This window comes from Athene noctua, chromosome 12 (assembly GCF_965140245.1).
Source record: "Athene noctua chromosome 12, bAthNoc1.hap1.1, whole genome shotgun sequence".
In the NCBI taxonomy this organism is placed as follows: domain Eukaryota; kingdom Metazoa; phylum Chordata; class Aves; order Strigiformes; family Strigidae; genus Athene; species Athene noctua.
Window position 1 is genome coordinate 17,757,178 of NC_134048.1, and position 25,335 is coordinate 17,782,512.

Here is a 25,335-nt window from a genome sequence, read left to right on the forward strand (position 1 = left end):
CACCTTTCTTGGGGGAAAAACAGCCTGGATGAAGCTTTTGTACCCTTTCCCATAGAGATTTGGGCTCTTCTGTCTTGCCCCTGTGTGTAAGTAGGAATGGGCATCTCTGTCCAGGCAGCATCTTGGGGGCTGAACCCACCCCACGCCCACCTGCTTGGCCAGGAACCTGCTGCAAAGACTTTGAGCAGACACAGAAGATGTTTTGAAGGGAGGATATAACCCCGATCTTCATCTGCCTGTCTCTTCCGGCAGCTTTGCAGCAGAGGCGTGAGGCTGCTGGAGTCAGGCACAGCACAGCGACTGCAGGAGTAGAGCTGGCCACGTCCCACAGCTGGGAACTGTGCTCTCCAGGATCCAGCTCCAGTGTCCAAGGAAGTTTTGAGGCTCAGGAGACAGCCCAGCACCCCTGGGAGAGCCAGTTTTGGGGCAGTGGAGCTCTGTTCCTCCAGAGCCAGGGGGGAAATCTGCTCATCTCCCTAGCACAGGGACACAACGCATGAGCCATCATCCTGCCTCCTTCTTGTTGCCAAAACAGATGTTCCTGGGGTATGTACAGGGAGGTGTGCTCCCTGAGCACAGCGTAAACACTCCAGTGAATGTTCTGGCTGTCCCACGATCGCTATAAGCCTGTGACCGGGGACTGTCACCCACAGGCTGGGCTGCCTTGGAAAAGCACAGGATGGCAGTGAGACCAGGTAACCCTCAGGGCTGGTCCCCAGGCCAGCTCAGGGTGATGCTGCTGCCAGGAAGCCTGGCTGACCCCAGCACACCGGTCCCAAGGCCAGGAATTTCCCTGGCACTCGCTGCCAGCTGCTCCTACGATGAGGACAAGACAACAGAGTCACACAGTGTTTGGGGACAGGGAGGAAAAGCAAGATGGGATTTCCTCCTCAGAACAACTCCCTCTACTGGAAGAGTCCTGCTACCCAAAAGCCTTCATCTTGCCCAGCGCTGTAGTAATCCATCTCCAGCAGCAGTTGCTACAGCTGAAGCAGAAAACAGCCGGCGGTATTTTAATCACTGCAAACACTTAAGCACACTCAATATCCTCTTTAAGCACAGGCTCTTTCAGCATCCTGTCCCCACACTGCTGGGGTTGGCAGCACACCTGGGGCTACGCATGGTGGGCTGCCCTACGAGGGAGAACCACCAACTGGACTGAGCTCAGCAAAGCTGCCCACCCCAAGAGCAATGCCAGGAGGGTGATGGCATCTTGGGAAGCACAAGCATGGCCTCTGGGACTCACTGCACCTGGGGCATTTTCTCCCCATTTCTCACCTCTATGCTTTCTTGCAGAGGTTGATGAATTTGCAGACAGCTCTTGTGTGGAGACCTGCTCCTGTTTGGTGTAATTCATCTCCCAGTGCCAACCAAATGAAACTGCTGCTGCCTTCTTGTGCTGGAGAGCTTGAGGACTCCACGCCAGGCCCACAGAAATGAGACACTCCAGTTAAAAGCAGCCATGAGGAAGGAGGAGGTGCTGGGCAAGGGCGTTGCTTTAGGAGGATGCCAAGTGAACCAAGAGGAACCTGGGACTGGCAGCACCAAGACAGGCTGTCAACCCTGGGACATGGAGGAGCACAGGGGAGTGGAAGAAACCTAGAAGGAAACACAGAGAAGTGGCAGCCAGAAGGTTACATGTGACCTGTCACCTTGCCAAAGGATTTGGGATGGAGTGAGTGTAACCTGTGGTGAAACAGGGAACACTGAGATTAGGGAGGGAAAAGAATATGCTTGGCCTAAGCCAAGCCTGGGGAAGGAAGAACACTTGTTTTGTTTGATGCCCAAATCACTTACTAGTAATTGTGTTAACTGACAAATTAAATAAAAATTCCCCAAGTGAGGACTGTTTTGCCCATGAAACTCTCTATATGTGGGCATGTCGCAGACCTGTCAGGCTTTTCAGACAAAGAGGCTTCATACCTGTAGCATTCTGGTCTCTAGAGAAAATACACTTCAGAGCACCTCTCTCCAGGCTCCAACCAGCCTAATTCGAGGGCAGTTGGTGGCAAATCTCATGCCTAGCCTCTGTGATCAACAAGAAGGCAAGCAGCTCAAGGAAGGCAAGGAAAGGAAAGGGGAGGACAAAATGATGGGCACAAAAAAGGGGAAGAATTAGAAGGATGTGAGAAGGGTAAGGACTGGAGGCAGGTCTGTGCTGGCCACCCACACTTCAGCCTTCAGGGCGGCCGCAAAGAAGCTGCTGCCAGGGTCTGGGATTTACAAACCAACACACAGTTCAAGGCTGTTTCGTACATTGACCAGCAATGCTGGAGACAAGGACTCGCTTCCAGGCAAAGCCAAAACCAGATTTCACAGGTTGCGACATCCAAAAAAACCCCAAGAGCCTGTGTTTGGTGTGCAGAGGGTCGGACCTCTCCCTCTGAGTCAGCTCCAGAGGCCACTACAGATCCTCTTTACTACCAGAACCTAGGAGGAGCTGCGTCTGGTGCAGAGACACATGGGATGTTGGTCTTGGTCCTTGGTTCAACGCTGCAACACCAGCAAGCCACTTCCATCCCACTCGCAATCCTACCCTTCTCTTGGATGGGAGAAACCCAGGCTTGAATCCTGGGAGCTGGCAGAGGTTTCTTCTTCAGCTCTTCCTCTCCCCCAGCCAAAGAAGCAGCTTTGTCCCTCACATCCATGTGCTGCTCACTGGGCAGCCCGTTCCCCACAGTAAGCTGAAGCTGTGGAAATGGCTGAGCTCACGAGGGCTGCTCTCCCCACACCATCATCCCTGGAGTCAGCTTTCCAGGACATGATGACTGCTGAGGAGCCCTTTTTACTCAGGCATTGCAACTGCATATATATGGCCTGGCGAGGAAGGAAGAGGGGAAAATCCCCTCTGTGCCTATTGTTGATCTTGCAAATTTGGATTCTGAATAATTCAAAGCTTAAGGCACGCAAGGAAATCCTTTGAGCACTCCCAGACCCAGTTCCCACAGCTCTTGGAATATCCACTGTGGGGCTGCACCAGGTCCCTCCATAACCCATCCCCTGCTGACTGTGGAGGAGGGAGAGGGGGGACCACAAGGCTGTGGAGGAAGGCAGGAGGTAGTGATCTCCTCCTGTGAAGCGGATGATGCTGAGCCTTGCCTCACACTCCAGAGGCAGAGGGAGAAGGGAGCTCTCGTTCCGTGAGACAGTAAACCCAGCAAAGCGAAAGCAGGCCGGCATCCCTGGAAAGTCACAGTGCGACTCTGACCCCCTGCGAAGGCACTGTGGGAGGTCCCCAGCACCTCCCTCCTCCATCCCTCTGCTGACCCCTTGCCTATGCTGACCTCTTCCACGCTCCCTCCTTCCCTCTCCCAGCAGCCCACCTGCCCAGGCTCCCTCCCCTACCTCTCCCTTGCCCTCCATCCCAGAGCCCTCCCATCCTGCCAGGTTAATTTGAGTTTCTGATTTGCATAGGCAGCAGATCGCAATGTTCTGGAAATCCCCTCCTGCGGCCGGAGCTTCCTCCTCGCTCTCACAGCGTCACTCTTGGCCTTCTGCTTCCCTTCACCACCGGAACACCAGGATGCATTTGATCAGCACAGCACAAGCAGCAGCCCCCAGTGAAACCCTCTGCTGATGCCAAGAGGCACTCACCAGCACCCGCAGACCCCTGCAGAGCCAAGCCCACGAGCAGGTGCTGTGCCAAACCAGCTGCACCCATCACCTGCTCTGCAGCTGCCCCTCTGCTCCCGCCTTGCTCCGGGGCCAGCTCCCCAGCACAGCCACCCGCGACAGCCAGGCCCTGGCTGGCCCCATCAGGGTTTCAATGCGCTCCGTTGGCCCAGCAGCACGGAGTGCAGGTGGATGTATTGGGTGCCTTGGGCTGCTGGGCCACTTCCATTCAGGATTCACATCACTGGCCATGCACAAGGCCCACCCTGGTCACCCCTGCATGGGGGCTCAACCCAAAGGCAGCCAGACCCGATCTGAACCAAGTAGAAGCAGAGGGCAGGAGAGTTCCGCCACCCTCACTTGTGGCCTGTGCTCCTTCTTAGCCCATTTCCCACAGCATGGCCACAAACACGGAAGCAATCAGGGTGCCTTCATGTGAACAAGCCTCCACTGAAGGTGCTGAACCCAAGCCTCTGTGCCAAAAAAACCCCATGAAACATGTAAAAGTGTCAGCCATGAACACATCTGCACAGGCATGCAGGCGTGCTCAAGAATCACAGCTGCCATCAGGTGAGTTTTCTCCCCTGGGAGCACAGTGGGACCAAAGGAATGAGGAAGGACCAACAGGATCAAAAGCCTTTAGTTTTCATAGTGAGATTCATCCCGGCGTTTGGGCCAGCCCGAGCTGGTGACCTCAGGTAGAAACAAAAAGAGCAGCTGGCTAGAGAGGTGGAGAGGCAGTAGGTGAGAGCACACAATCAACCGACCACCTCTGCAGGGACCTTGGCTGCAGGAAGGCCCCAGACCCCATGGCTGCTCACCCCTCCTGCCAAGCACCCATGCTGCTATCCCCCAAACCAGCCCGACTGAAGTAGGGTGCTTTTCAGGCCTCACAGCTCATGCCTGATGAGTGTAGACCAAACACCCTGCCACGTACAACTTTGTGCCTGCCAGTGAGGAGCTGGGGAGCTGGAACCAGCCTCTGTAAAACAGAAAAACTTAAATCCTTGGTGTTGATTCCAGCACCAGCTGGCTCCAGCCTTTGTTCTGACCATCAGTTGTCTTGGCAGATGGTTTCTAGGGACTACCTGCAACCGTGGCACACCATCGCCTGTCTGGCTCCACCAGCAGCACCAGCTCTTCCCCGTTCTCCCAGGAAGACATATTGTGTTCTGACTCCAGAGATGGACAAGAATGGGATGGAAACACACGTGGGACAACAACGATGCCTCTCGCAAAATGCTGCAGTTTCCTTGGACAGAATCACAACATGTTTGTAAACCTGGTGAACTCGCTCAGAAACCAGGCAAGGAGAATGATGTAACCAGGCTCTCCAGTTGTCTAAAAGTGAATCACAGCCTCCACAACAGCCCCCCACCTCCCCCCTTTTGCTGACTAATACCTGACATGGCTCGGCAGCCCCTGGAAGGCACAGCACTAGAGAGCCCTTTAAGCGGTGCCTGGCTCCTTATCAAAACCACACAGAGGCTGTCTGGGACCTCCATCACGGGGAATTCCCCTTCTTCATGCCTAAAAGTAAGCTCAGCTGGGCTGGTCTTCCTGCATTTGGGGATTGCAGCCGGAGAGTGCCTGGCCCAAAGGGCTCTCACCACCCCGAGTCCCTCCATGACCCAGCCAGGTGAGTAGCATGATGCTTTTTTCGCTGCGAGTGTGCCCAGGACAGAGTGAGGGGAAGGCAGGCAGCTTTTCAGTTGTCAGCCTGGAGCGCTGCAAAGCCAAACAATGCCACCCCACCTCCTCTCCTCATAGAAACAGAGCAGGGTTTGGCTATTTTTTGCAGACTGAGACATTATCTTATAAACAAGATGCTTTCTGGTTCTGTGGGACAGCACTGAGCTTTGAAGCCAGGTTTTCTGAGGGTTTACAGAATAGCACTGGGCCTCTGGGGTAAAACAAGCCCTTCAGGGAACAAAAGGGAAGATGTTGCCTGTGCGTGGGGTCCTGCCATCTCGTCCCCAGTTGAGACCTCGGACACAAGCACAGCCAAAGAGCACATCGGGGTCCCAGCACCCACTGAGCTGTCTCATAACCCAGCCAGGCTGCCAGGGTGACATCCTGGTTGGAGTGAACAGCAGTCAAGGAAAGGAGTTTGGGGCTTTTTAAAATTTTTACAACCCAAAATATCATATCGCCAAGTGATGGAACTGTCTAAACAGAGCTGGGTAGGAAGCCAGGGGTGGGACAGCTGGAAACAGCACAGTGGCCAGTGAAGGACACCCCCGCGAGCCCAGCAGCAGTCGCCAAAGGAGGAATGTCAGGAGCAGAGGCAGAGAGCAAGCAGCACGTCTGCTTACAGCAGGCTTTCTTTGTTTCTAGTTTGTTGTTGTACATATATATATATATATATATATTAAAAAAACACCTTCCTCATGGCAAAACCAACACGAGGAAGACAATCAGGTAGCTGTGGAATGAGTCCCAAAATGCTACATGAAACCAGGTGGTGCTCCCTGCGGTTCTTGCTCCTCTGGCTGATTTCTGTTGTTCATGAATGCAGAATAATCAAAGCAGTGGCACGGAGGGAAATGACCCCCGATAACAACTGCTCTGGCTCAGGGGTGTGATTTCCTTGTCTAACGTTAACTCGGAGACACGGGCTCGGTGGGGAACTCTTAAGATCTGTTAAGAGCAGGCCCTCAGGAGCACGCCAGCCTCCTTCCCGGGGCTGAGGGGAGAGCCCGCGACTGCCCCAGCCCATCTGCCGGAATGGCCACGGGCCCGGGGTCCCCCCAGCACAGCCTTCCCCAGCCACTCCTCCACAGCCCAAACCGGCTGCAGCCCCCAAGCGGCACCGGGGGTGCAAGGGGGCTCCTCCACCCGCCGGCAGGATGGTGCCGCGGCCGGGCCCTGCCCTCCCCTCCGCCATTTTGTCTCTCGATAAGCCGGGGGAGCCGCTGCTAGGCTCGGGCCTGCCGCTCCCCCACGAGCGGGAACCCTCCCTAAGGCAGAGGCAGAGCGGCCCCCTCCGCCCCTGGGGGCCCCGCTATGCCGGGCGGGTCCTCGCAGCCCCCGAAGCCCCCGCAGAGACCTAGAGCAGAACAAACACCCGCTCCGCCATAACAAACCGCCTCCCCCGCCCTCCCTCCTTATATCCTCCGCTCCGCGCCGATTGGCTGCGGCGCCTGTCCGTCAGGCTGGGAATTTCCCGGGGGCGGAGCGCTCGCCCCCCGCCCCGCTTCCTCCCGTGCTGGCGGCGGAGCGCAGCGGCCCCGGCCCCGGGAGCGGCACCGCCTCGGCGGCGCACTGCCAGGTGAGCTCGGCACGGCACCGGGCCCTGCCGGGGGCACCGGGGGTCTACCGGGCACCGAGGCCTCGCCGCCCCAGAGAAGGGTCCCGGAGAGGGGCGGGGCTCGGGGCTGCGCGGTGGCTGTTTCTGGCTGGTTCCCGGGCTCTCGGGCGGTTTGGGGTGAAGCCCCGAAGTGGGGTCGGGGCCGCCCCCGGGGATTTGCTCTGGGGCTGGCCCGGGAGCCGCGGGCGGGTCGCGATAGTCGTGCCCTGCCTCAGTTTCCCATCTCCCGGGGCAGGGCAGGGGCTGACGGCTCCTCTCGCCGCTCCCCGAGGGACGGACTGGTCGCAGGGGAGTCCGGGTTCACCGGCGGTGGCGATGCCGGGGGAGGACAGGGGAAAGGCTCGGAGAGGCGCTGGGGGGGGAGCGGGCGGTCCCTGGGGCCGGGCAGCCCCGCGCCGCAGCCGTCCCCCGGGCTCTCTCCTCCCCTCGCCCTGCCTTACACAACCCCGGTGCTTCCCCGGGCCCACACATCTGCTTTCTGGCTATTTCTGGGCTTGCGGTGCTCCCTTGGGCAGGGGTGGTGCGTGGGTCCCACCCCGGGGGGCTGCGGGCGGCCGTGGCTCCAAGGAACCTCCAGTCGATTCTATTTTCCTGCCTCTTTGCGTTTTTCCTCGCCATCCTGCCGCTGGTCTGGCGGTGTGTGTCCACATCGGATGCGGATCCAGAGGCTGGAACAGCCGGGGTGGGGATGGCAGCATCCCCACCTGCCTCCCCTCCTCCTTTCGGGCGCAGTGTACAGCTCACCCCCTTCAATTCCAGAATAAAGCTCCCATTGAGGGCAGAGGGGGAAAAAAGATGCTGCCTGTCTGCACAGCTTTTGGGTGAGAATAGCTCTGGATGGGACTTGATGAGGACCCACAGCTTCTGGGAGATGTGGCTGTCCCGTTCCTCAGTGCCCCTGGGCACAGGTTACTCCCTGTGTCAGGGGTGGCAAATGCAACCTTTCCCCATTAGCTTGTTATTTCCATCTGCTTGAGTGAGCAAGAGCTGTTCTGCTGCCACAAGCTCTTTTGGAGTGCAGGTTTCACTGAGAGCGCTGGCAAAGCGAGCTGGAGCTGGACTTTGGGCACTGGGGTGAGTCTGGAGGCAGGAAGGCTCCAGCCAGGCACATCCTTGAGAGCTGTCTCTGTGATGGGGCGAAGTAAGCAAGAAGAGAGGAGAGGCTTTTTGCAGCCTTTGGCATCATTCCTGGCTCTGCAAGAAATCCCAGGATGCCCTTTCAGCCTGACCTATGCCAAACAGACCTATTTAGCACAGGGTTCTGGGGCGTTGCTTGCCAGCAGCTGGTACAAAACACTTGTGGGTGGAGGAGGCTGAATTATCTACTCTTGTGGCATTGCAGATCTTGTTTTAAAGCAATAATTCTTACACTTTGGGTGACAGAGGTAGCTTTGCGGGTGTAGCTTTGTGGTGCCGCTGTCTTCTGCTGCTTCGTTGTTGCCCAGCTGAAGTGCACCAGCTTGGACAGGAGTAGCCCAGATTGTGCTGGAGCTGCAAGGAAAGGGGTGGCTGTGCCTTGCTCTGCTTTTGAGTGCTGTGATGAGCAGCCATGATGCTACTGAGCTCTGCGGGGGGAAGAAACTAAGCAGGCAGCACAGAACGAGATAATCTTTGCAGCAGAAGACACGGTCTTGCATAAAACAACCCAGAGGAGCACTGCCACCAAGGCTGGCTGCCTGTCCTGCCTGCACTGGAGCTTGGACCTGTGGTGAGGAGCTCTGCAGCTGTGTGTGGTTATCTGTGTTTGTAAACCTGGCTCTGGATGGGGAAATGCTTTATTTTTCTTGTGAGGCACCTCATCAGAAGCAGGTTGTTTTGTGAAGCCTCGGTGGGAGGTGGATATCTCAGGCGAGGGTGGAATTTCTGGCCGGGGACATCTGTAACATCAGCTGCATTTCGCATGGGGCTCTTGCCTTTCCTACTGTGCCTCTGCAGCTAGTCAGGCTGGGAAGAAAAATCCTTCAAGTGCAGGTTCAGATCTTTCCCTTTGAGACCTGAGCCTTCCAATGCCTGATTTCCTCTTCTTTTGTTACTACCAGCCCAGTGGACTGCAGTGCCTGGAAAGTCTCCTTATTATTGCTCTTCCTAAAGCCAGCTCTGCTTTTGCTTCAGTGCAAATGAGACCAGTTTAGCAGCCCAGGAATTGTCCCTGGTCTGGGGAGCTGCTGGAGCTCTGGAGAGGAGAAGAAACCAGGCTGGGGACTGTGACATTTTGCTCATTTCCAGTAAAATGATCAAACAAACAAACAAAAAAAAATCCCTCCATAGTGTCTATCTTAGTGGATTTTGCTTTTCCTCTAAGGAGGAGGGATGCTGGGGACCCGGCAGCCCTGGTCATGAGAGAATGATGCTAGCAGCCTGCAGGGATCTACTTTTGCTTCCTGTGATCCTGGTGGGGAGGAGACTTCCTGGGAGTATTGAATGCAGGGTAAGGAAAACCCATTTCTCAAGAGCTGGGCCAAGCCCCCACCATGGACCACAGGATGGGAATTGATCCCGTGGCTTTGGAAGGCTGGGCTCCACTCCGGGGCTCACTCCTGAAAGGAAACCTCCAGTGGTGCCAGTCCACTTGCTGCATAAGATTCTCAGCCTTTGTCTCTTCAACTGTTTGGTAATTTTAAAGCAAGAATCATTTTCTTCTACTGCTTCTGTGTGGCCGGTGCAGCGATGGCTGTGGTGCTGGTGGCCGTGATGCACATCTTCCTGGGTGATAGCAGAGAACAGCCTGGCCATGGCTACATGGTTCAGCTCTCTCCCAAGCCACAGCACAGCTATTTAAATACCACCCTGCTTTCATCTTTGCCTGGGAGTCTCCCCTGCCCCCTTGCTCTCTCATTCTCTCCCTTTGCTGATTTGTCATAAAAATTTACTACCTAAAGGTCTCGGGGCCTCGCTTGCAACCAGCAATGCCCACGGGCAACCGCGGCGTCTGGCAGCCTCTGCCAGTGGCTGGGCATGGAGCTGGTGAGCTGTAGCTGAGCAGCCGTAGTCCATGGCTGGCCCTCAACCCCTGGGGCTGTGGAATAGTTAGATTAGTTTAGAAACTGTTGACTGCTAGAAGTGTTTTCTGGTGGTTCGGTGGTTTCTTCTCAAGCTTGTGGTAGTTGTGTTTTCTTTGCATTTGTAACCATTGTTAGGTGCTGGTCTGTAGTCTTCTCCTTCCTCCCCTGGTGTTTTTATTGAAATGTGAGATTTTTTTCACTGCAAATATCACCTTTTGGAACCGCGGGGGGGGGGGGGGGAACCAAACCAGGACTAGGAACAGTGACCTGGTTCAGGGTCCTGTCCCCAGGGTGACAACTCAGTCCCAGCATCTCCTTGCAGAAACGGGGCTGTTCCTCCACCCTGAGCAAACTCACCCTGACCCCCAGCAATGGGCTCAGATGCTGTGGAAACCCTCCCCTCTTGCTGGGTCTTGTTTGCTGGTGAATTTGTAGCTGCTCTGTGCTTCTGTCAGCTGGAGATAATTCTTCTCTCTGGCTGCTGTTTGAAACCAACTCCTGTGGCTCCTCTGCTGCTGTCTCCGTGGTGGAGTGCAGACCTCGGGTAGAAAGATCCTTTATAAAATGTTGGGAATTGGGAATAGCAGAGGCTTTCATGGCTCCATCCAGCTGGAAGAATATGGGGTCACCATGAGTCAGCTCTGTGGGTCTACAGGGTGGTCAGTACAACTGTCTCAGGTTTGAATGTTTTGTGCAAGGACAGGGAACCTCCCACATGTGCTGTGGGGCAAGGCAGAAAACCTCCTGGTTTGGGGTCTGAAGTGCAAGAAAACAGAGAAAACAGGGACTGGTATTTCAGGCTGCTGCAAAGCCACACGGGGAAAGGATGCCATGTGAGAGGGCAGCTTGTCCCCACCTTCCCTGACCTACAGCTGGGTTTGTCCCAGTGGAGGACACAGATACCCCACAAGATGGTCACTGCAAGATCACTTTGCTATGCAGCTCCTCCCGGAGCCCCAGATTTGGGATTTGGAGCAGCATGAGGACCTGAGTCCTCAGCCTGCTTTCAACGCTGTCCCTGTCCTCAGCTGGGCAGGTAGCGTGGCCACAGGCATTTCCCTGTGGTGAAGGTGCCATCGAGTCCCTGGGCCACCTGTCTGCCACCACGCTGGGCTCCATCCTGCCCACCAGCAGGTCTGCTGCGGGAATTTTCTCCATCCCGTGGCGGGGGGATTTCATACTGGCTGTGACGATGCTGCCTGGCGCCAGGACCCATGGCACAAAAACTGCCCCGATTCTTCTACAGCTTCCTGTCAGCTGCTGTGGGCTCCAGAAATAGCCGCTCCTCAGCCTGCCCTGTGCCGCAGCTGGGCAGCTCCTGGTGTCACCACCTCCAGCTGCTTGGGACAGGGCTAATGGCTCCCTGTGGGGAGCCACAGACGATGGGGGGCTTGGTGGCACCCGCAGAGCTTGAGGGTGGTGAGACCTACTGACAGATGCATCTCCCAAAAGGAGACTGCTGCTGAGGCCATGCTTAATTACCTGCTGCCGAGGCAGGCGTTAATTGCCGCTCCAGTTGCGGATGCTGCCAGGTGGCAGTTGTCATCTGGAAAGTCCCTGCTGCTCCCTGGTAGGCAGGTCATCTAAACTGGTGATCAGCCCAGATCGCTCATGACATGAGCGTTAGTCTGAGGTTGAGACGGTTTTGGGTACAAGCTACACACCTTCCCCTTTCAAAATGCCCCCCCAGCCCCCTCCCTCTCACAAACGCCCAGCTGCCTTGGCCGAGTGGAGGAGCACTCAGGGGTGTCCATGGGTGCTCCTGTTGTGCCCTCAGGCAGCACCCCAGCTCTTCCTGGCATCACCCCCCAGGGCTGTCCCATCTGCTATACTGCTCCACTTTATAACAAGCTGGCATCAGGGGGGATGTTTTTGATAAGTTGTGCTGTAATTCACAGCAGCAGCTTTATCACCCCCAGGAGATGGGTGAGACCTGGAGCCAGTATCCTGCCCAGCCATTCCCAGGCCAGACCTCAGCAAGGAGGAAGCCTTAGGCAACCCACAAATGCAAGGAATTACAAAAGCAAATAGCATGCTGTGTATGGGTGTTTCCCCTCCGTGTACTTTGCTCCCAGCCCGGCACATGCCTGGCTGTTCCCCGTGCCCCGATTTGGGAAGCTGTGCCGTTGGCAGCCGGTTTTTCTGGCTGAGTCGGAGGGCAGAGCAGGTCCCTGCCTGGCTACTGGGGCTCGTCCCCCCTGATGCTGCCCACACCACCCTCCAGCTGCAGGTTAAGAGGTTAAGGCTTTTGGAGCTGCAGACGCTGCCCCTCCCCAAACATCCTCCCACAACCTTTCGTGCTCCACAAAAATACCCCGTGGTGAGCAGGATGCCCTGGTGACAGTGCCCAGGTCTGCACTGGTGTGGGTGGATGCTCCTGGGCTGGGTCTCCATCCCTGCCGGGATGCAGTGGCAGGCAGCTGCGACCTCCCTGGGGACTCCCACACACCACAGGGGTGAGAGCCATCCCCAGCAGGGCTGCTGGTGATGCCTCCTCGTGTGACACTTCTCATGGCTCTGAGTCACCCCAGCACGTTCACCCCAAGCCGGGTTGGAGGGGGAAGTGCCTTCACCTGGGACACTTATTCACTGGCTGGCGAGCAGCGAGGCAGTGCTGCAGGCATGGCACCCCGGGCGGTTGGGACCAGGGGACCTGGGTGCTGTCTGGAGCCAGAGGAGGGTGACACTGTGCTCCGTTGCCTTGCAGGGATGCCTGGCTGGGAGGTAGGCGACTGAACGGCAGGCATGGAAGGGAGGGGACCCTACCGCATCTACGACCCCGGCGGGGGCTCGGAGGAGAATGCATCCGCGGCCTTTGAGCGGCTGGTGGAGGAAAACACCCGGCTGAAGGAGAAGATGCAGGGGATCAAGTCTATTGGTAACTGCTGCATGGCTGGGGGATGAGGTTTGCCTTCGGGGCAGCTCAGCCTGTGCCCACAGAGCCTTTCTTGCTCTGTTTAGGAAAGGTCCTATGAGAAGCTGGGGGTCTTGGCACTGGGGCAGCAGTAAAGCTCTCCCTGTCTTGGGAGGATCAAGCAGGATGTCTGGGCATTTTCACATGGGGGTGCAGAGAGAGCAAGGCTTTTGCTGAGCTCCTGGGGTACTTTATGGTGGGATAAATGGCTGGGGAAAAAAAAGGCAAGTGATGGAGCAAGGTCAGCTCGTCGGAGTCCTGCAGTGGCAGATCACAGATACTGGGATCTGTTCTACTTTTGATGAAAGCCCCCAGCTCCCACAACTCCTGTTAGGTCAGGGGCTTTTCCCAGGTGCTACTCAAAGACCCCTGCATTGAGGATTCCCTGCAGTGGCAGGGATGTGTTGGGGTTGAAATTCTCCAGACAAGTTGTGTCACCCCCTTTTTCGGCTGCCTTCCCCCACCCGCCCTCGGTTTTGCTTTCGCTCTTGTGACCCAGCTTCCGCTTTCAAGTCCTGCTTCTGTAGCTGAATTTCCACCTGCCTCGTGATTCCTGTTGTGTCACCATGACCCTACCTGGGACTGGGACTCACTGGTGTGGAGGCAGCTACCAAGGGTGAGCAGAAGATTGCACTGCTGGTGCCAGACCCCAGAGTGGGCAGGCTGGAGCCTAGATCCACCACCCAGGCTTAAATTCATTTCTTCTGGAAAGCAAGGAGACCTGAGAGATGCAGTGATGCCCTTCTGTCTCCTCTAACCACTCCTCTGTGTGTCAGCATGGAGGACTGTGCAGCCAGTGAGCCACTGATACACCTTTGCTGTTGGATTTGGCCAAGAAAAGTTTTTTCTGGATGAAGATGGATCATGTTGGGCATTTCACTTGAGCAGGGGGGCTTGGTGTTGGTGGAGGGGGCTGCTGCAGGGCAGGTGCTTGGGGAAAGAGGATGAGCGTCCTTTGGTTCCCCACAACAGGAGAGCTGCTGGAGGAGTCCCAGGTGGAGGCATCCAAGCTGCGGCAGAAGGCAGAGGACCTCGTGAAGGACAACAAAATGCTGATGGCGTCATCTTCCTTGGAGGACCTGGTAGAAACTGGAGGTAGGAGACACAAGGCTCCCTGCGGAGGGATAACCTGATGGCTCAGGATCCTGAGCTCAGGGGAAGGGAGAGGGTGTGAAGGAGACTTTGATGAAGGTTTCTTGCAGCCCTGTCATCTCTGGAGTGTATCAAAGCACTGCCATCCTCCCTTCTCCTGGAGGGAGGTGTCTGTCCCATCCTCATAACTGTGGTAGAAACCATCCATCAGTGCCCGACCTTGCATGGTATCTGCTCTCTGCATCCCTGCGCTAGGCAGGGAAAGGTCCTGTTCTCCCAAAGGCTCATGGCTTCATCCTCTCCCCTCTCTGCAGCTGTCGGCCCTGATCCCAGCTCCACACGGGCTGCCCCCGGCAGCGCCCAGCCAGACACAGAAGCACGGAAATCTCCTCCAAGTGTGAGTCTGGTGAATGCAAGAGGCGGTGCTGGCGTGGCTGGAGGGAGAGACTCTCCATCTAGTTAAAGCAGGAGGAGGCAGCCTTTAACCTCTAGAAATGGACATAAATCTGAAAGGAGGGATCAGCTTCCCTGCTGTGCTGCAGTCCCTGCCTTGTGGGGTGGGTGTCCTGGGTTGCCATTCCCCGGGGAGACCTGACCTGGCTGCCTCCCCTTGCAGGGCGCCTCTTCGGAGTTTGAGATCGTGGCTGTCGAAGCGCAGGGGTTTCCCCAGGAGAGCAGGAGAGCGGTGAGTGGCCCCGGTGCCTGCGGGGTTTGGTGGGCGGCGGATGGAGAGTGGCGGCGGTTGGTGTGGTGGTGGTGGCGGGGGTGTGGGAGGGTGCGCAGGCAGGCAGCGGTGTGCCCCGGTGGGGTAGCTGCCGGCAGGCACAGGCAGGGCTCGGGGAGACGCCGTGTCAAGGCAGCCCTTGGGCAAAGCACAGCAGAGGGATAAATTGCGCCTGGGCGTTTCCAGGGGAGTGAAGCCAGCCCCCCACGTACAGCCCCCAGGACAGAGCTCGTGCTGCAGTGCCCAGCCTCCACCACCGATGAAGATGAGGGGTCCTGGCTGGTCTGCAGGCAGGAGGGAACCACACAGACCCATGGTTGATTCTTCTTGTGTCTCACCAGGGCGGGAGGGCTCAGGAGTGATGGCACGTGTGCCCCAGTGTGTACCCACTCCCTTTGTCTGGCCGAGGCAGGGAGAGGGGACAGTGTGCAGGCTGTCCTCCAAGGGCAAGGGCTCCTGAGTACAAGTGGCCTGACCAGGCTGCCTGGGCACAGGGCCAACAAAGCAGCCCCAGCCAGATGGGGACACCAGTGTCTCCAGGTGCCATGTGGCAGTGAGAGGAAGGGCTGTGACAACCCAAGGAGCTGTCAGCGATGCTCTGATGCTCACCTCCTGCACTGGGTGGGAGGACCAGGTCTCCAAGCCCCATCATTGCTGACAGGGTCTTCTCCAGCCAAGGCACCTCTGTGCGCTCTGCTGCCACCTGAATGTCCCTTTGGCTGGCACTGCCATGTCCTGTCCTGTTTTGGTTTTTTGCATGTGCTGGAAGGGAGAGGAGGAGGGATGGGGAGCCCAAGGGGGATGAACACCAGCTTGCACCACACGGTGACACTAAGGGGATATGTTCTTGTTGTGCAGCCGTTAGCATTGGCCAGAGAGGCTCCAGGAGGGGTTGAGTCTTGCTGGACCCTGTTGGGGTGCAGCCATGGGGTGGTGGAGAATGAGGTGGCATCTGCTTGGCAATCGGGTGCTGGCACCTCAGCCAAGTGCCAGGCCTGTGCTTGCACCCAGGCTCTCCCAGGCGCTCCAGTTGGGCTCCAGTCCTCACTGCCTCCTCTTGCCAGCTGGCTCATGGGAGGAGCCGGCCGTGCTGTGCCCCGCACACACCCTTCTATGGCAGTTTCGGGGCTGTGAACCCTGGGACTCAGGTGCCAGGGACACACTGGGCTCCTGGCCCTATGCCACACTGCCCAGGGCATTCCCACAGGTGGCAGGCTGAGTCAGCAGGGCAGGCAAAGGTGTGCCAGCACAGTGCCACGTGTGCCAGACTGGGCTCTGTTGTGTTGGCAGTGTCTCCTAGGCAATGGAGGAGTTAACCAGCCACAGCAGAGGAGGACAAGCATGCTGGGGACACCCCTCATGTGTGGATGGGGGTGTGCCCTGACGCTGGTGGGTGCGCCCTGACCCAGGCTCTCCCAGCCACTATTTAAATCCTGTGTATCACCCTCTTGGCTGCTGCCTGCCAAAGAGCCTGGGATCCTGGTGCCTGGCATGCTGTGGTGGCAGGGGAGCCACAGAGTGAGGACAGGAGGAAGGAGAAGATGGGGATGGGGGTAAGACCACCCCTCACATGGCAGACCTCAATTCCTGGAACAGACCAGGGTGTACATGGAAAGGGCAGTCTCAGGAGCTGGGATTTCTAGTCTTGGTGCTGATGGGAAGAGCTCGGGGGTAGAAGGGACCCCAGGGGTAGAGATGCCTCCATTGCTGTCAGCAAGCTGGGAGCATGGTCTGCTCAGACTGCGGAGAGGCAAGGGGAATCCATGGGCTGGAGAACCTGCTGCCTTAATGTCCTCCTTCACCTGGGGACTTGGTGTCCCATGTCCAGCAGCTGGGAATCAAACCTTTACAAAGCTGGCACATTTTTTCAGCATACCAAGAGCTGTTTCAGAATGTCTCAGTGCTGGCCCAGCTCCCCACCACAGCCCTGGGTGTTTGACGAGGCCGATCTGCCCTAAGAGAGAATTTTGCAATGCTCCTTGAACTGATCTGACCCATACTTCATGCCCTCCCTATTCCCAGGACTTGGAGCAGCCGTCAAACGAGGATGCCAACCTGCTGCCCCAGCTGCAGCAGCTGGAGAGCACGCTGAGTGGCTGTGCCAAGGAGGCCAGCAAGGACCAGGTCTTCGTGCGCATGGGCTACATGGCCTCCGAGCTCAAGCGCCTGGCCTCCAAGGTGCACAAGAACGAGCAGAGAACATCGTTCCTGCAGGTGAGCAAGGGCTGGCTGGGCTTTTCCCCGTTTTGTTTTTCCTTTTTCCCACCAAGCCCTTTCTGTCCACCCCGAGACAGACTCCTACCTCCATGCCCAGGCTTGGTGGGAGGTGGGTGGCCAGGCAGGTTCCTGGGGCTGACTGTGCTCCTCATGCTACTGGCATTCACCCCCCAGACACTGTGTGAGACACTGCACAGTGAGAACAAGGAGCTGCGTACCAAGCTGGAGAGGGATCTGGAGCAGAGAAACCAGGCACTGGAGAAGCTCAGGTGAGGGTGGGCAGTGGGGAGGGGGACGTGGCTGCCCTGGGTGCTTCTTCCCACTGACCTGTCCCTCCCTGCCTGCAGGTGTGAGAACCAGGAGCTCCGGAGGATGGTGACACTGAGCAGCCAGGACAGCGGGAAGAGGGAAGCTGCCGAGCAGCAGCAGGTGAGGAGGCAGCATCACCCTTGGAGAGGGCTGGGAAGGAGGCAGGGAGCCTGCTGACACATCAGCAAAGGTGGCCTCATTTTAATGGAGCCCCCAGTTCGTTCCAGTATGACCAGCAGGACTTCTCAGGGTCTGAAGGGGATGGGGGAGGCCGTGGGAGGGGAATTGGCTCGAGTTTAGCCGGCCTCGGGCACAGCCTCCACAAAAGCCCTGAGGGTCCCCCCGTGCGCATCCAGCAGAGCGGGGCCACGGTGGAGAAGGCGCCGGGCAGAGGAGAGCTGGAGGCCAAGGAGAAGAAGGTGAAGATCCTGGAGCACCAGCGCAGGGAGGTGAGGACCAGGCTGGGAGGGAGGCACCACCAAGGAGTGGGGGGAGCGGGCAGCGGGGACGTGTGGCTGGGACAGCACGGGGAGACGGGCAGGGCTGCGGAGTCACAGGGAACCGCTGCTGGAGCCAGGATCTCCATCCAGCTGGTCCCTGAGGTGCTTTTGTGATGGGGGGCTGCTGGGGACTGCCATGGCTGGCTTGGGGCAGGGGTTGGGCTCCTGTTCAGCCACCCGTCTCTCCCCGCAGCTGCTGGAGGTGAATAAGCAATGGGATCAGCACTTCCGAGCCATGAAGCAGAAGTACGAGCAGAAGGTAGGGCTGGGTGCTCAGGGGGCACATCTCTGCTGGGTGCTGGCTGCAGGGGCTTGAAGGCAACTGGGTGCAGGGGAAGGTTTTGGGGCTGCCTGCACCTCCTTCCCTTCCCTGGTGTGGGTCCTTCCAGGCAGGCCAACATCTCCGCTCCCTCCCGGCAGGTCACGGACCTGCACCAGGAGCTGGCCGAGGCCCGCAGGGCACTGACTGAGCTGGAGTCAGAGCGAGAGCAAAAGCAACGGGATTTTGACCGCAAGCTACTCCTGGCCAAGTCCCGGATTGAAACAGAGGAGGCGAGTCCCTCGGGAAGGGTGGTGGGGAGCTGCTGGCCCTGTTGCCATGCCCTGGCTGATCTCCCCTGCCGGGGTCCTGCAGGCGGAGAAGGAGAGGCTGGCCATGGAGGTGAGGGACCTGCAGCAGAGGATGCGGTTCCTGCAGGAGCAGCTGGCCCCGGTCACCAGACAGCGGGAATACCAGGAAAAGGAGATCCAGAGGCTGAACAAGGTGGGGGCCAGGGCACAACCCCTCCTTGCAAAATGTCTTTTATGTTCTCCAGCCTCTACTCTCTCAAACCCAAAACTGACCCTAATCAACCCCCTCCTGCTCAACTCTTTGCCCAGGCAGGAGCTTGTGCCAGACAACATCCACCACATTCCTCTAGGCTCCCAGGAAGGGGGTCTGGAGGAGATCTGTAGTCCCTCTTGATCTTGCCTAGTTATACCCACTTCCCATGCTGGGCACATGCCCATGGTCCTCTGGAGATATCACGGGCACAGCACCTCACTCTGACCCCCCTCTCTGCTCCTCCTCTTCCTCTCTAGGCGCTAGAGGAGGCCCTGAACGTCCAGGCCTCTCCACCACCCATCTTTGCCAACACCATGGAGCCGGTGGGGAAGGTGCCGCAGCAGGAGCTGCTGACCCAGAACGAGCTACTCAAGCAGCAGGTAGGGCAGGACACGGAGCCACTGGAGGCAGGGAGGGAGCTACATGTCCTGGACCTCCCCAGCAAAGGGCCTGCTGTGGCCAGGAGCAGCCCGGCAGCTGTGGCAGATGTCAGTGCCAGATCTCAGCAAAGCCTCCAGGCCTTCAGCAGGAAGGACCACAGCCGTGGGCCATCTTGTCAACTGACATGCCTGGGGCTTGGTGTACCTGGTGGGGTCAGGGATGGCAACACAGTGATGGGGGTTGCTTGGGGGAGGTGTCTGCCCTCAGTCAGGTGCACCCACATCCCTCCCTCCTGCCAGGTGAAAATTTTTGAGGAGGATTTCCAGCGTGAGCGGAGTGACAGGGAAAGGATGAATGAGGAGAAGGAAGAGCTGAAGCAGCAGCTGGAGAAGCTGCAGAAGCAGTTGGTCCTCTCCAACAACCAGGTGAGCAGTGTTGGGTGCCACCAGCAGCATTCTGGAAGCCCCATGTCCACCCTGGGTGTGTCAAAGGTGGTCATCCCAGTGTCACAGCTCCTGTACATCTCAGAGCAGGGACTGAAAGGCTAGAGCGGTGGTTTTGCTGCTGCTTGTCCCTGACAGAGCATCTTCTTTCACTTGTCTATTCCTTCTGCCCCTCTCCTGGGGATCTGATGGGGGGAGCGTTGCAGCCATTCTTGCAGGGCACTGCAGCAACCCTCACCCACAGACACAGGGGGTGCGGGGTGGGCTCTGCACTAACCCCCCCCTTACTCCCAGCTGCGAGCCTCCAAGGATGACTGCCAAAGGGAGAAGGAGGAGAAGGAGAAGCTGAAGAAGCTGCTGAAACAGCACAAACAGGTGAAAATGGGGGGGAAAAAATCTCGGGCGGAGGGGCTGGCCCCAGCCCCTTGTCTCCTGTTGGAGGGGCAGCTCCCAGCCGAGTGATGGGTGGTGGTGGGTGGCCGCCCTTGGGGATCTCCCCAGCATCATCCCTGACTCCTCGCAGGCTTCAGGAGAGAGGCTGCACCCCGAGCCGCTGCCAGGGCCGCTGGGCCCTGCCTGCCCCATGTACCAGTACCAGTACAGTCCCCCCGTGGCTCACCCCATGTACCACGGCTTTGATGAGTGGCAGCAGATCCGATACCCGCCAGCAATGCCAGGCGAGCACACGCCAGCACAAAACTTCCACCATTTTCCCCCGGTGAGTGTCTATGTGTGGCAGCAGGACGGGGAGCAGAGGGTCCTATGCGGGTGGGTCTGGGGCTCGCTGCAGAGCAAGCGCTGGCTCCTCCGGGGCCGCTGACTCACCGAGCGGTGAGCTCAGCACAACGTGTCCTGTTGGCACGTGAATGCTCAGCCCTCTTCCCTTCCTCCTCCTCATGCCCTGGTGATCAAACAGGGAGCGCAGCCTCATAATTCCCATCCCTGGTAATTTGCTGTGTCCATCTCCTGCAGCCCGAGTACCCGTGGCGCCCGCCCTGTGCCATGGCTCGCAGCCAGAACGCCCAAGCGGTGGCCGGGGTGAAAACAGTCCCCAAGGACTTGGGTAAGGCTCGGACCCTCGGTGAGGGGAGTGCCCCTGGCCTTCGCCCTGAGACCCCGGGTGGTTGGATAAACACTTTGGGGAGGGATGGGGGAACAGCTTGCCAGGCACTGGCCATTTCCCTTCAGCCCAGGGGATGATTCTGCTGTGGGGTTGGTCCCTGTCACATCCCGCCAGCATGTGAAGACAGACATGAGCCTGAGCTCTGGCACCCTGTGGGGTTATGGCAGTTGGTGCTCGGGGATAACAGCCATCCCGTTGGCTGGCATCTCTCCTGTGGGGTTCGTCTGGGCACGAAGAGCTGTGCTCACCCCATGCCGCCCCTCTCTTGTGTCTCAGAACAGGGAGGTCCCGGATTGCCCTAATGCCAAGGACCAGCTGCGCTGCGATACCAGCGGAAGAGGAATAGGGTGTGTGTGTGTGCCTGTGTGTATATATCTAGGAGCTTCCTCCGGCTGCCTATCCCTGTGCGCAGACATGCAGTGGACGTGGCCGCACCCCTGGCCTGGAGCGGCTTGGCAGTGCATCCCCACGAGGAAAGTGTGAAGGAGGGATCGGAGGTGCCATCGTGGTGGTGGCCAACGCAGGGTCACTCCCCTGCAGCCATCCCCTTCCCCACAAGGCATCAGGCCCGACATCGCTGTAGACCCGAGCCAGGTCTTTAGGGAAGAGGAGCCGGCGTGTGCCAGGAGCTGCCCCTGTCCTGGGGCGTCAGTTCAGCCCCTGGAGGAGTGGGTGACAGCGGGGGCTCTCCCGGCGATGGGAGATCCCATGCTCGCAGGCGTGTGCCTGCCGCAGCCATGGCCCGGGCTGAGGGTGGTTGGTGTCTTTGTATTTATTTAAGGACTGAAGTGTAGCTGAGTCTCTCTGTTTTTATCCTTAAAGCTGCTTTCCCGGGGTGGCCTCTGTGTGGGGATGGGGAGGGATGCCAGGGCTGCTGCTCCTTATGTGCTCAGGTGGAGCTGCAGGGCCAGAGCGAGCACAGTGGGAACACTGGGGCACCCCAGGTTCTATTGCCCCAAATGCAGACCCCCCCATGTCCCGCAGAGCGGTGGGATCAGCCCCTCTCCTACCCCCCACCTGTGCCAGGGCAGGGGAACCCCTGCTCCCCCTTCTGCCTTGCACTTCAGCAGTGGTCTTTTGGCCCATCTTTCAACTTGTGTGTCTGGATGGGGGAAAAAACACAACACCCACCCTATTTCTGTAAGTGTGGCTGTCATGTGCATGACAGCCGGAGCCCCAGCACCCTGGCATGCGACTCGCTGAGGGCTGGGCACTGCTTCCCGCTCCCAGCCCCTTTTGCCCCACTGTGCTCTGCACCCACCACCCACCCATCCTCTCCCCAAAGGCTGGGCTGTGATGATAAATCTCTGTTAGTATTTGCCCTGGAAAAAAGTTTTTCCAGGCTGGCTGCTGTGCCCTCCACTCTTTTTTGCCCCTCCATCCCTGCCCAAGAAGTGGGGCTGTGTGTTTGCAGAGCCTTTATTTGGTATTTCTATGGTGGGGGGTGAGGGGCTGGCTGCCCCTGGCCAGGAGAGGAGCACGTCTCTGGGCCAGGACCACGGGCAGCTTGAATGCACTGAAGAGCTGCTCCGTGCCCGGCAGGATCAGGCCAGGCCCAGCCCACGCCGGGGGCTTTCGGGCCAAGCCTTCATGGAGACATGGTCGTCTGCTCCGGGGGCAGCCAGCCCCTGCGTCCTCCCACTGCCCGGTGAGGTGGGGTGGAGGAGCAGGGGGACAAGCTGGGGGCCAGGAGGAGATGTCAGCACTGGGGCTGGAGGTGGCACACAAGATTACTGGGAAATGTCCCCTCCCATTGCTGAGGTCTCTGCCACAGGGTTGCCCAGCCCAGTATCCTGGCTGGGGGGTGCCAGAGACAGGAGCAGTGGAGGGGGCAGCGTGTGGGTTTGGTGTTTGCCTCCTGCTGCTGGGGAGCATCCTGGGGTGGGGACAGGACGGGGAGCAGCCCTGCAGCAACCAGGGGGGGAGGCTGGCAGGAGGGAGAAGCCACCCCTCAGGCCGGCGGCCCCAGCCTCTACTGGTCCTGTTCCTGCTGCTGTTCCTGCTGCTGCTGCTGCTGCTGCCTCATGTAGGCGATGATGTCGTTCTTCACGACAGCGATGTTGGCGCGGTGGTACCAGCGCATGACGGGCACGCCGTCGGGGCCCACCAGGAACTTCTCAAAGTTCCACTTGATGTCGTGGTTCCGCAGAGGCTCCCAGAAGAGGTTCTTGGGGTTTCCAAACTCCTCCGCCACTGGGGGACAGGCGTTCTGCAACAAGGAGGCCAGGGCATCACTGTTTTGCCCCCCACCCTGAAAAAATAAGCTGGGTGCTGCCCTCTCATCCCCACCTTGCCATGGCACCCACCTTCAGGAAGGTGTAGACCTTCTGCTCCTTGGCCCCGTTCACGTCCCCTTTCTGGAAGAGCTGGAAGTTGGGGACGAAGCCACCCCCAGGCCGGACATACCTGCAAGGGATGAGCAGGGTGCCATGCACATGCAGCTCAATGCTGCACAGCGGTAGGGGGGGAACCCCAAGTCCCCCATGCTTTTGGGAGCCACAGCCCCAGGTTGGGAGGGGGGTCAGGTGCCCTGCAGCCCCCGCCACAGTACTCACTTCAGCGCGGGGAGGATCTCTGAGTTCTGGCCAGGTTCCTGCTTCCCAAATTGGTTGGAGGGGAAGCCCAGGACAACGAGCCCGTAGGGCCCCAGCTCATTTTGTAGTGCATTCAGTTCTGCATGCAAGCAGAGCCAGGGATGGGTTAGCCGGGGACTGGCCTTACCCCCACACCTACACCAACCCCCTCGGAGCATCCCCTGGGAAGCAGGCATTGCCCCTTCCCCAGCACCCCGGGGCAGGACAGACCATGGGTGCACACCTGGGTGACACCACCTGCTCCTCTGCTGCCTGCCCTGTCCCCCGGGGTGCCCCTGCCCCACGGGACCCTTACCAAGGTACTGCAGGGTGAGGCCTCAGTACGTGGCCACGTTGACGAAGAGCACCATCTTCCCCGCATAGTTCCTGAAGGGGACATACTCGTCCCCGTCGATGGTCAGGGCCCCGTAGTCGTAGATGGTGCCTTGCACTGAGCCGTAGCATTTCACCTGTGGGGCGAGGAGCATCCCATGGGATCAACCTGGGGGCTTCCAGCCACCCCACTCACGTGCCCCAGAGCACCCCCACGCCCACCAGCGCCATGGGTCCAGCCCTGGCCGGCGTTGTGTCTCCTTCCCCGAATGCCGCTGGCAGCAGCCAGGCTCCCGCGTGCCAAGGTCGCCGTGGTGGGACAGGCTGGCTTCTGCATGCACATGCGTGTACACACATGTAGACGCCTGGCCAAGGGGGCTGGCTGCAGCTGGAGGGATGTTTACCCGGCCAGGGTCAGGCAGGAAGGCGAGAGGCTGGAAAACAGCCTGGGCTGGTGTGTCAGCACAGGGGGAGACCAGCCCCAGCCTCCCCGGGGCTGTGAGTAGGCAGGACCCCACCACCCCTGCACACACCCCTCCCGGGGTGCCCAGGAACAGCACGGAGCAGCCAAGCCGGGCCCAAGCAAGAGAAGGATCGAGGCTGGATCAGACCCGTGCAGGGAAGGGCCGGGGTGGAGCAGCCTCTGCTTGCGGTGCTGCAGGGGTTAACCCAGGGGACCACATCTCCTGTTCCCATCAGGGCCCCAGGCTCACCCAAGTGCCACCGAGGGGCTATTTTGGGAGCTGGCAGCAGATAAAGTCACAGGGGCTATGCCCGAGGAGCTCAGCCTCCATGGGGCCGGATCCTGGTGGCAGGGCTCTGCTTCGCTGGCCGGGGGTCCAGGGGTGACAGTCACCCCTGCCCACTGCCTGCCGGGCTGGGGGGAACACAGCAGCTCCCGCACCCTCCAAACATGGGTGCACCCCCCTGGACACTGCATGGAACAGCAGACCCGTGCTCTGCCCCTATGGGGGTCACTGGGGGCGGGGACAAGGCTCTGTCCCCCCTCTGTCCCCAACCCCAGGACAGCAATTCCCCCTTGCAAGAATTAGCCCAGAAAAATCCCCCCGTGATCCAGGCACCGGGACTGGGGGGGGTGTCACAGGGCCACCGTGCCCCACTCCTGCCCCTGGGCGCTCTGCAGCGAGCCTTGGGGACAGGCGGGTCCCCAGGGTGCCACACCCCCCCTCCCCACTCCCCGCAGCCCCCATGGGGGTCTCCCCCCCCCCCATCCTCTTACCTTCTCCCTCTCCTGGCTCTGCCCCGGCTGGACGAGCCCAGCCAAGAAAAGGGGCAAAATCCAGGCGTTTCGGGACCAGCCCCCCATGGCCGGGCCGGGCGTGGGGTGCAGGTACCCCTCCTCAGACCCCCGGGGGAGAGCGGTGGGGGGAGGACACACCTCTCCCTGTCGCCTTCTGCCACCTCCGAGCCCGACAGCCGAGAAATAGCTGCTGGGCTGAGCGGGGGGGAGCCAATCGCCGGGAGGAAGGACGGGCCGAGGGCTGCGTTAACCGTGTGGGCCCTGGGACGGACACCGCGCCGCGGGGACGGACGGGGGGAGCGAGGGGAGGAGGAGGGTGACAGTGCCATGCTGGCACCTCGGCATGGCAGGGACGTGGGACACCCGCGAAGACACGGGGCAGCCGCAGGTGCCGGGGTTTATGCAACGTGTTCTATGAACTGAGCACCTGGGGATTAAAACCCACACGGTGGGAGAGGTGCCAGGCAATGGTCCCTCCCTGCGCAGGGCACCCAGATGAGGTGACATCCCCCACACACCCTGAATGGGGTGCTGGGACCCGAGGAGCAGGGACCAAACCTGCAGCATCCCCGGGGAGGCTGGGCTGGGGTCCGGTGTCCCCCCCTCCCACAGCTGTGCTGCTCACAGGTGGGGAAGGGCTGATGAAGCTTCGCTTCTTTGCAGCCCAGAAAATTAGGGTGATCCTAGAAGCACCCCTGGAGTAGGATCCCTGCCAGGG

At 59.2% G+C, this 25,335-nt stretch overlaps 2 protein-coding genes across 5 annotated transcripts; one reads left to right on the forward strand and one right to left on the reverse strand.

Annotated features, from left to right (window-relative positions):
- Positions 1 to 5,141: 5,141 nt before the first annotated feature.
- Positions 5,142 to 21,243, forward strand: TNIP1 (TNFAIP3 interacting protein 1). Of its 4 annotated transcripts, none has more exons than XM_074915662.1 (18): positions 5,142 to 5,251; positions 12,632 to 12,802; positions 13,811 to 13,933; positions 14,245 to 14,327; positions 14,547 to 14,615; positions 16,677 to 16,868; positions 17,046 to 17,140; positions 17,219 to 17,300; positions 17,537 to 17,629; positions 17,874 to 17,939; positions 18,101 to 18,232; positions 18,315 to 18,443; positions 18,761 to 18,883; positions 19,184 to 19,309; positions 19,622 to 19,702; positions 19,851 to 20,045; positions 20,300 to 20,390; positions 20,727 to 21,243. In XM_074915662.1, exons 2-18 carry the CDS (start codon positions 12,670 to 12,672, stop codon positions 20,750 to 20,752), a joined length of 1,839 nt encoding a protein of 612 aa, XP_074771763.1. In that variant the 5' UTR covers positions 5,142 to 5,251; positions 12,632 to 12,669; the 3' UTR covers positions 20,753 to 21,243. The 4 variants fall into 4 exon arrangements, with proteins under 4 accessions (XP_074771763.1, XP_074771762.1, XP_074771764.1 ...); XM_074915661.1 differs by lacking the exon at positions 5,142 to 5,251 and adding an exon at positions 6,770 to 6,883; XM_074915663.1 differs by lacking the exon at positions 5,142 to 5,251 and adding an exon at positions 6,770 to 6,883 and having other exon boundaries at positions 17,540 to 17,629.
- A 612-nt stretch (positions 21,244 to 21,855) lies between these two features.
- GPX3 (glutathione peroxidase 3) lies at positions 21,856 to 24,802 on the reverse strand. The gene is made up of 5 exons (XM_074915666.1): positions 24,597 to 24,802; positions 23,340 to 23,493; positions 23,006 to 23,123; positions 22,757 to 22,856; positions 21,856 to 22,659 (listed from the first exon to the last, which is right to left on the reverse strand). The coding sequence occupies exons 1-5, from the start codon at positions 24,681 to 24,683 to the stop codon at positions 22,423 to 22,425; spliced, it is 696 nt and encodes a 231-aa protein (XP_074771767.1). The 5' UTR covers positions 24,684 to 24,802; the 3' UTR covers positions 21,856 to 22,422.
- Positions 24,803 to 25,335: the final 533 nt, after the last annotated feature.

Excerpts from the sequence above, each read along its gene's own strand:
- TNIP1 (XM_074915662.1), top strand. The coding sequence starts at position 12,670 with ATGGAAGGGAGGGGACCCTACCGCATCTACGACCCCGGCGGGGGCTCG. Across the intron at positions 14,616-16,676 it reads CCCAGGAGAGCAGGAGAGCG|GACTTGGAGCAGCCGTCAAA; the intron begins GTGAGTGGCCCC and ends CCCTATTCCCAG. Across the intron at positions 18,444-18,760 it reads AGATCCAGAGGCTGAACAAG|GCGCTAGAGGAGGCCCTGAA; the intron begins GTGGGGGCCAGG and ends CTTCCTCTCTAG.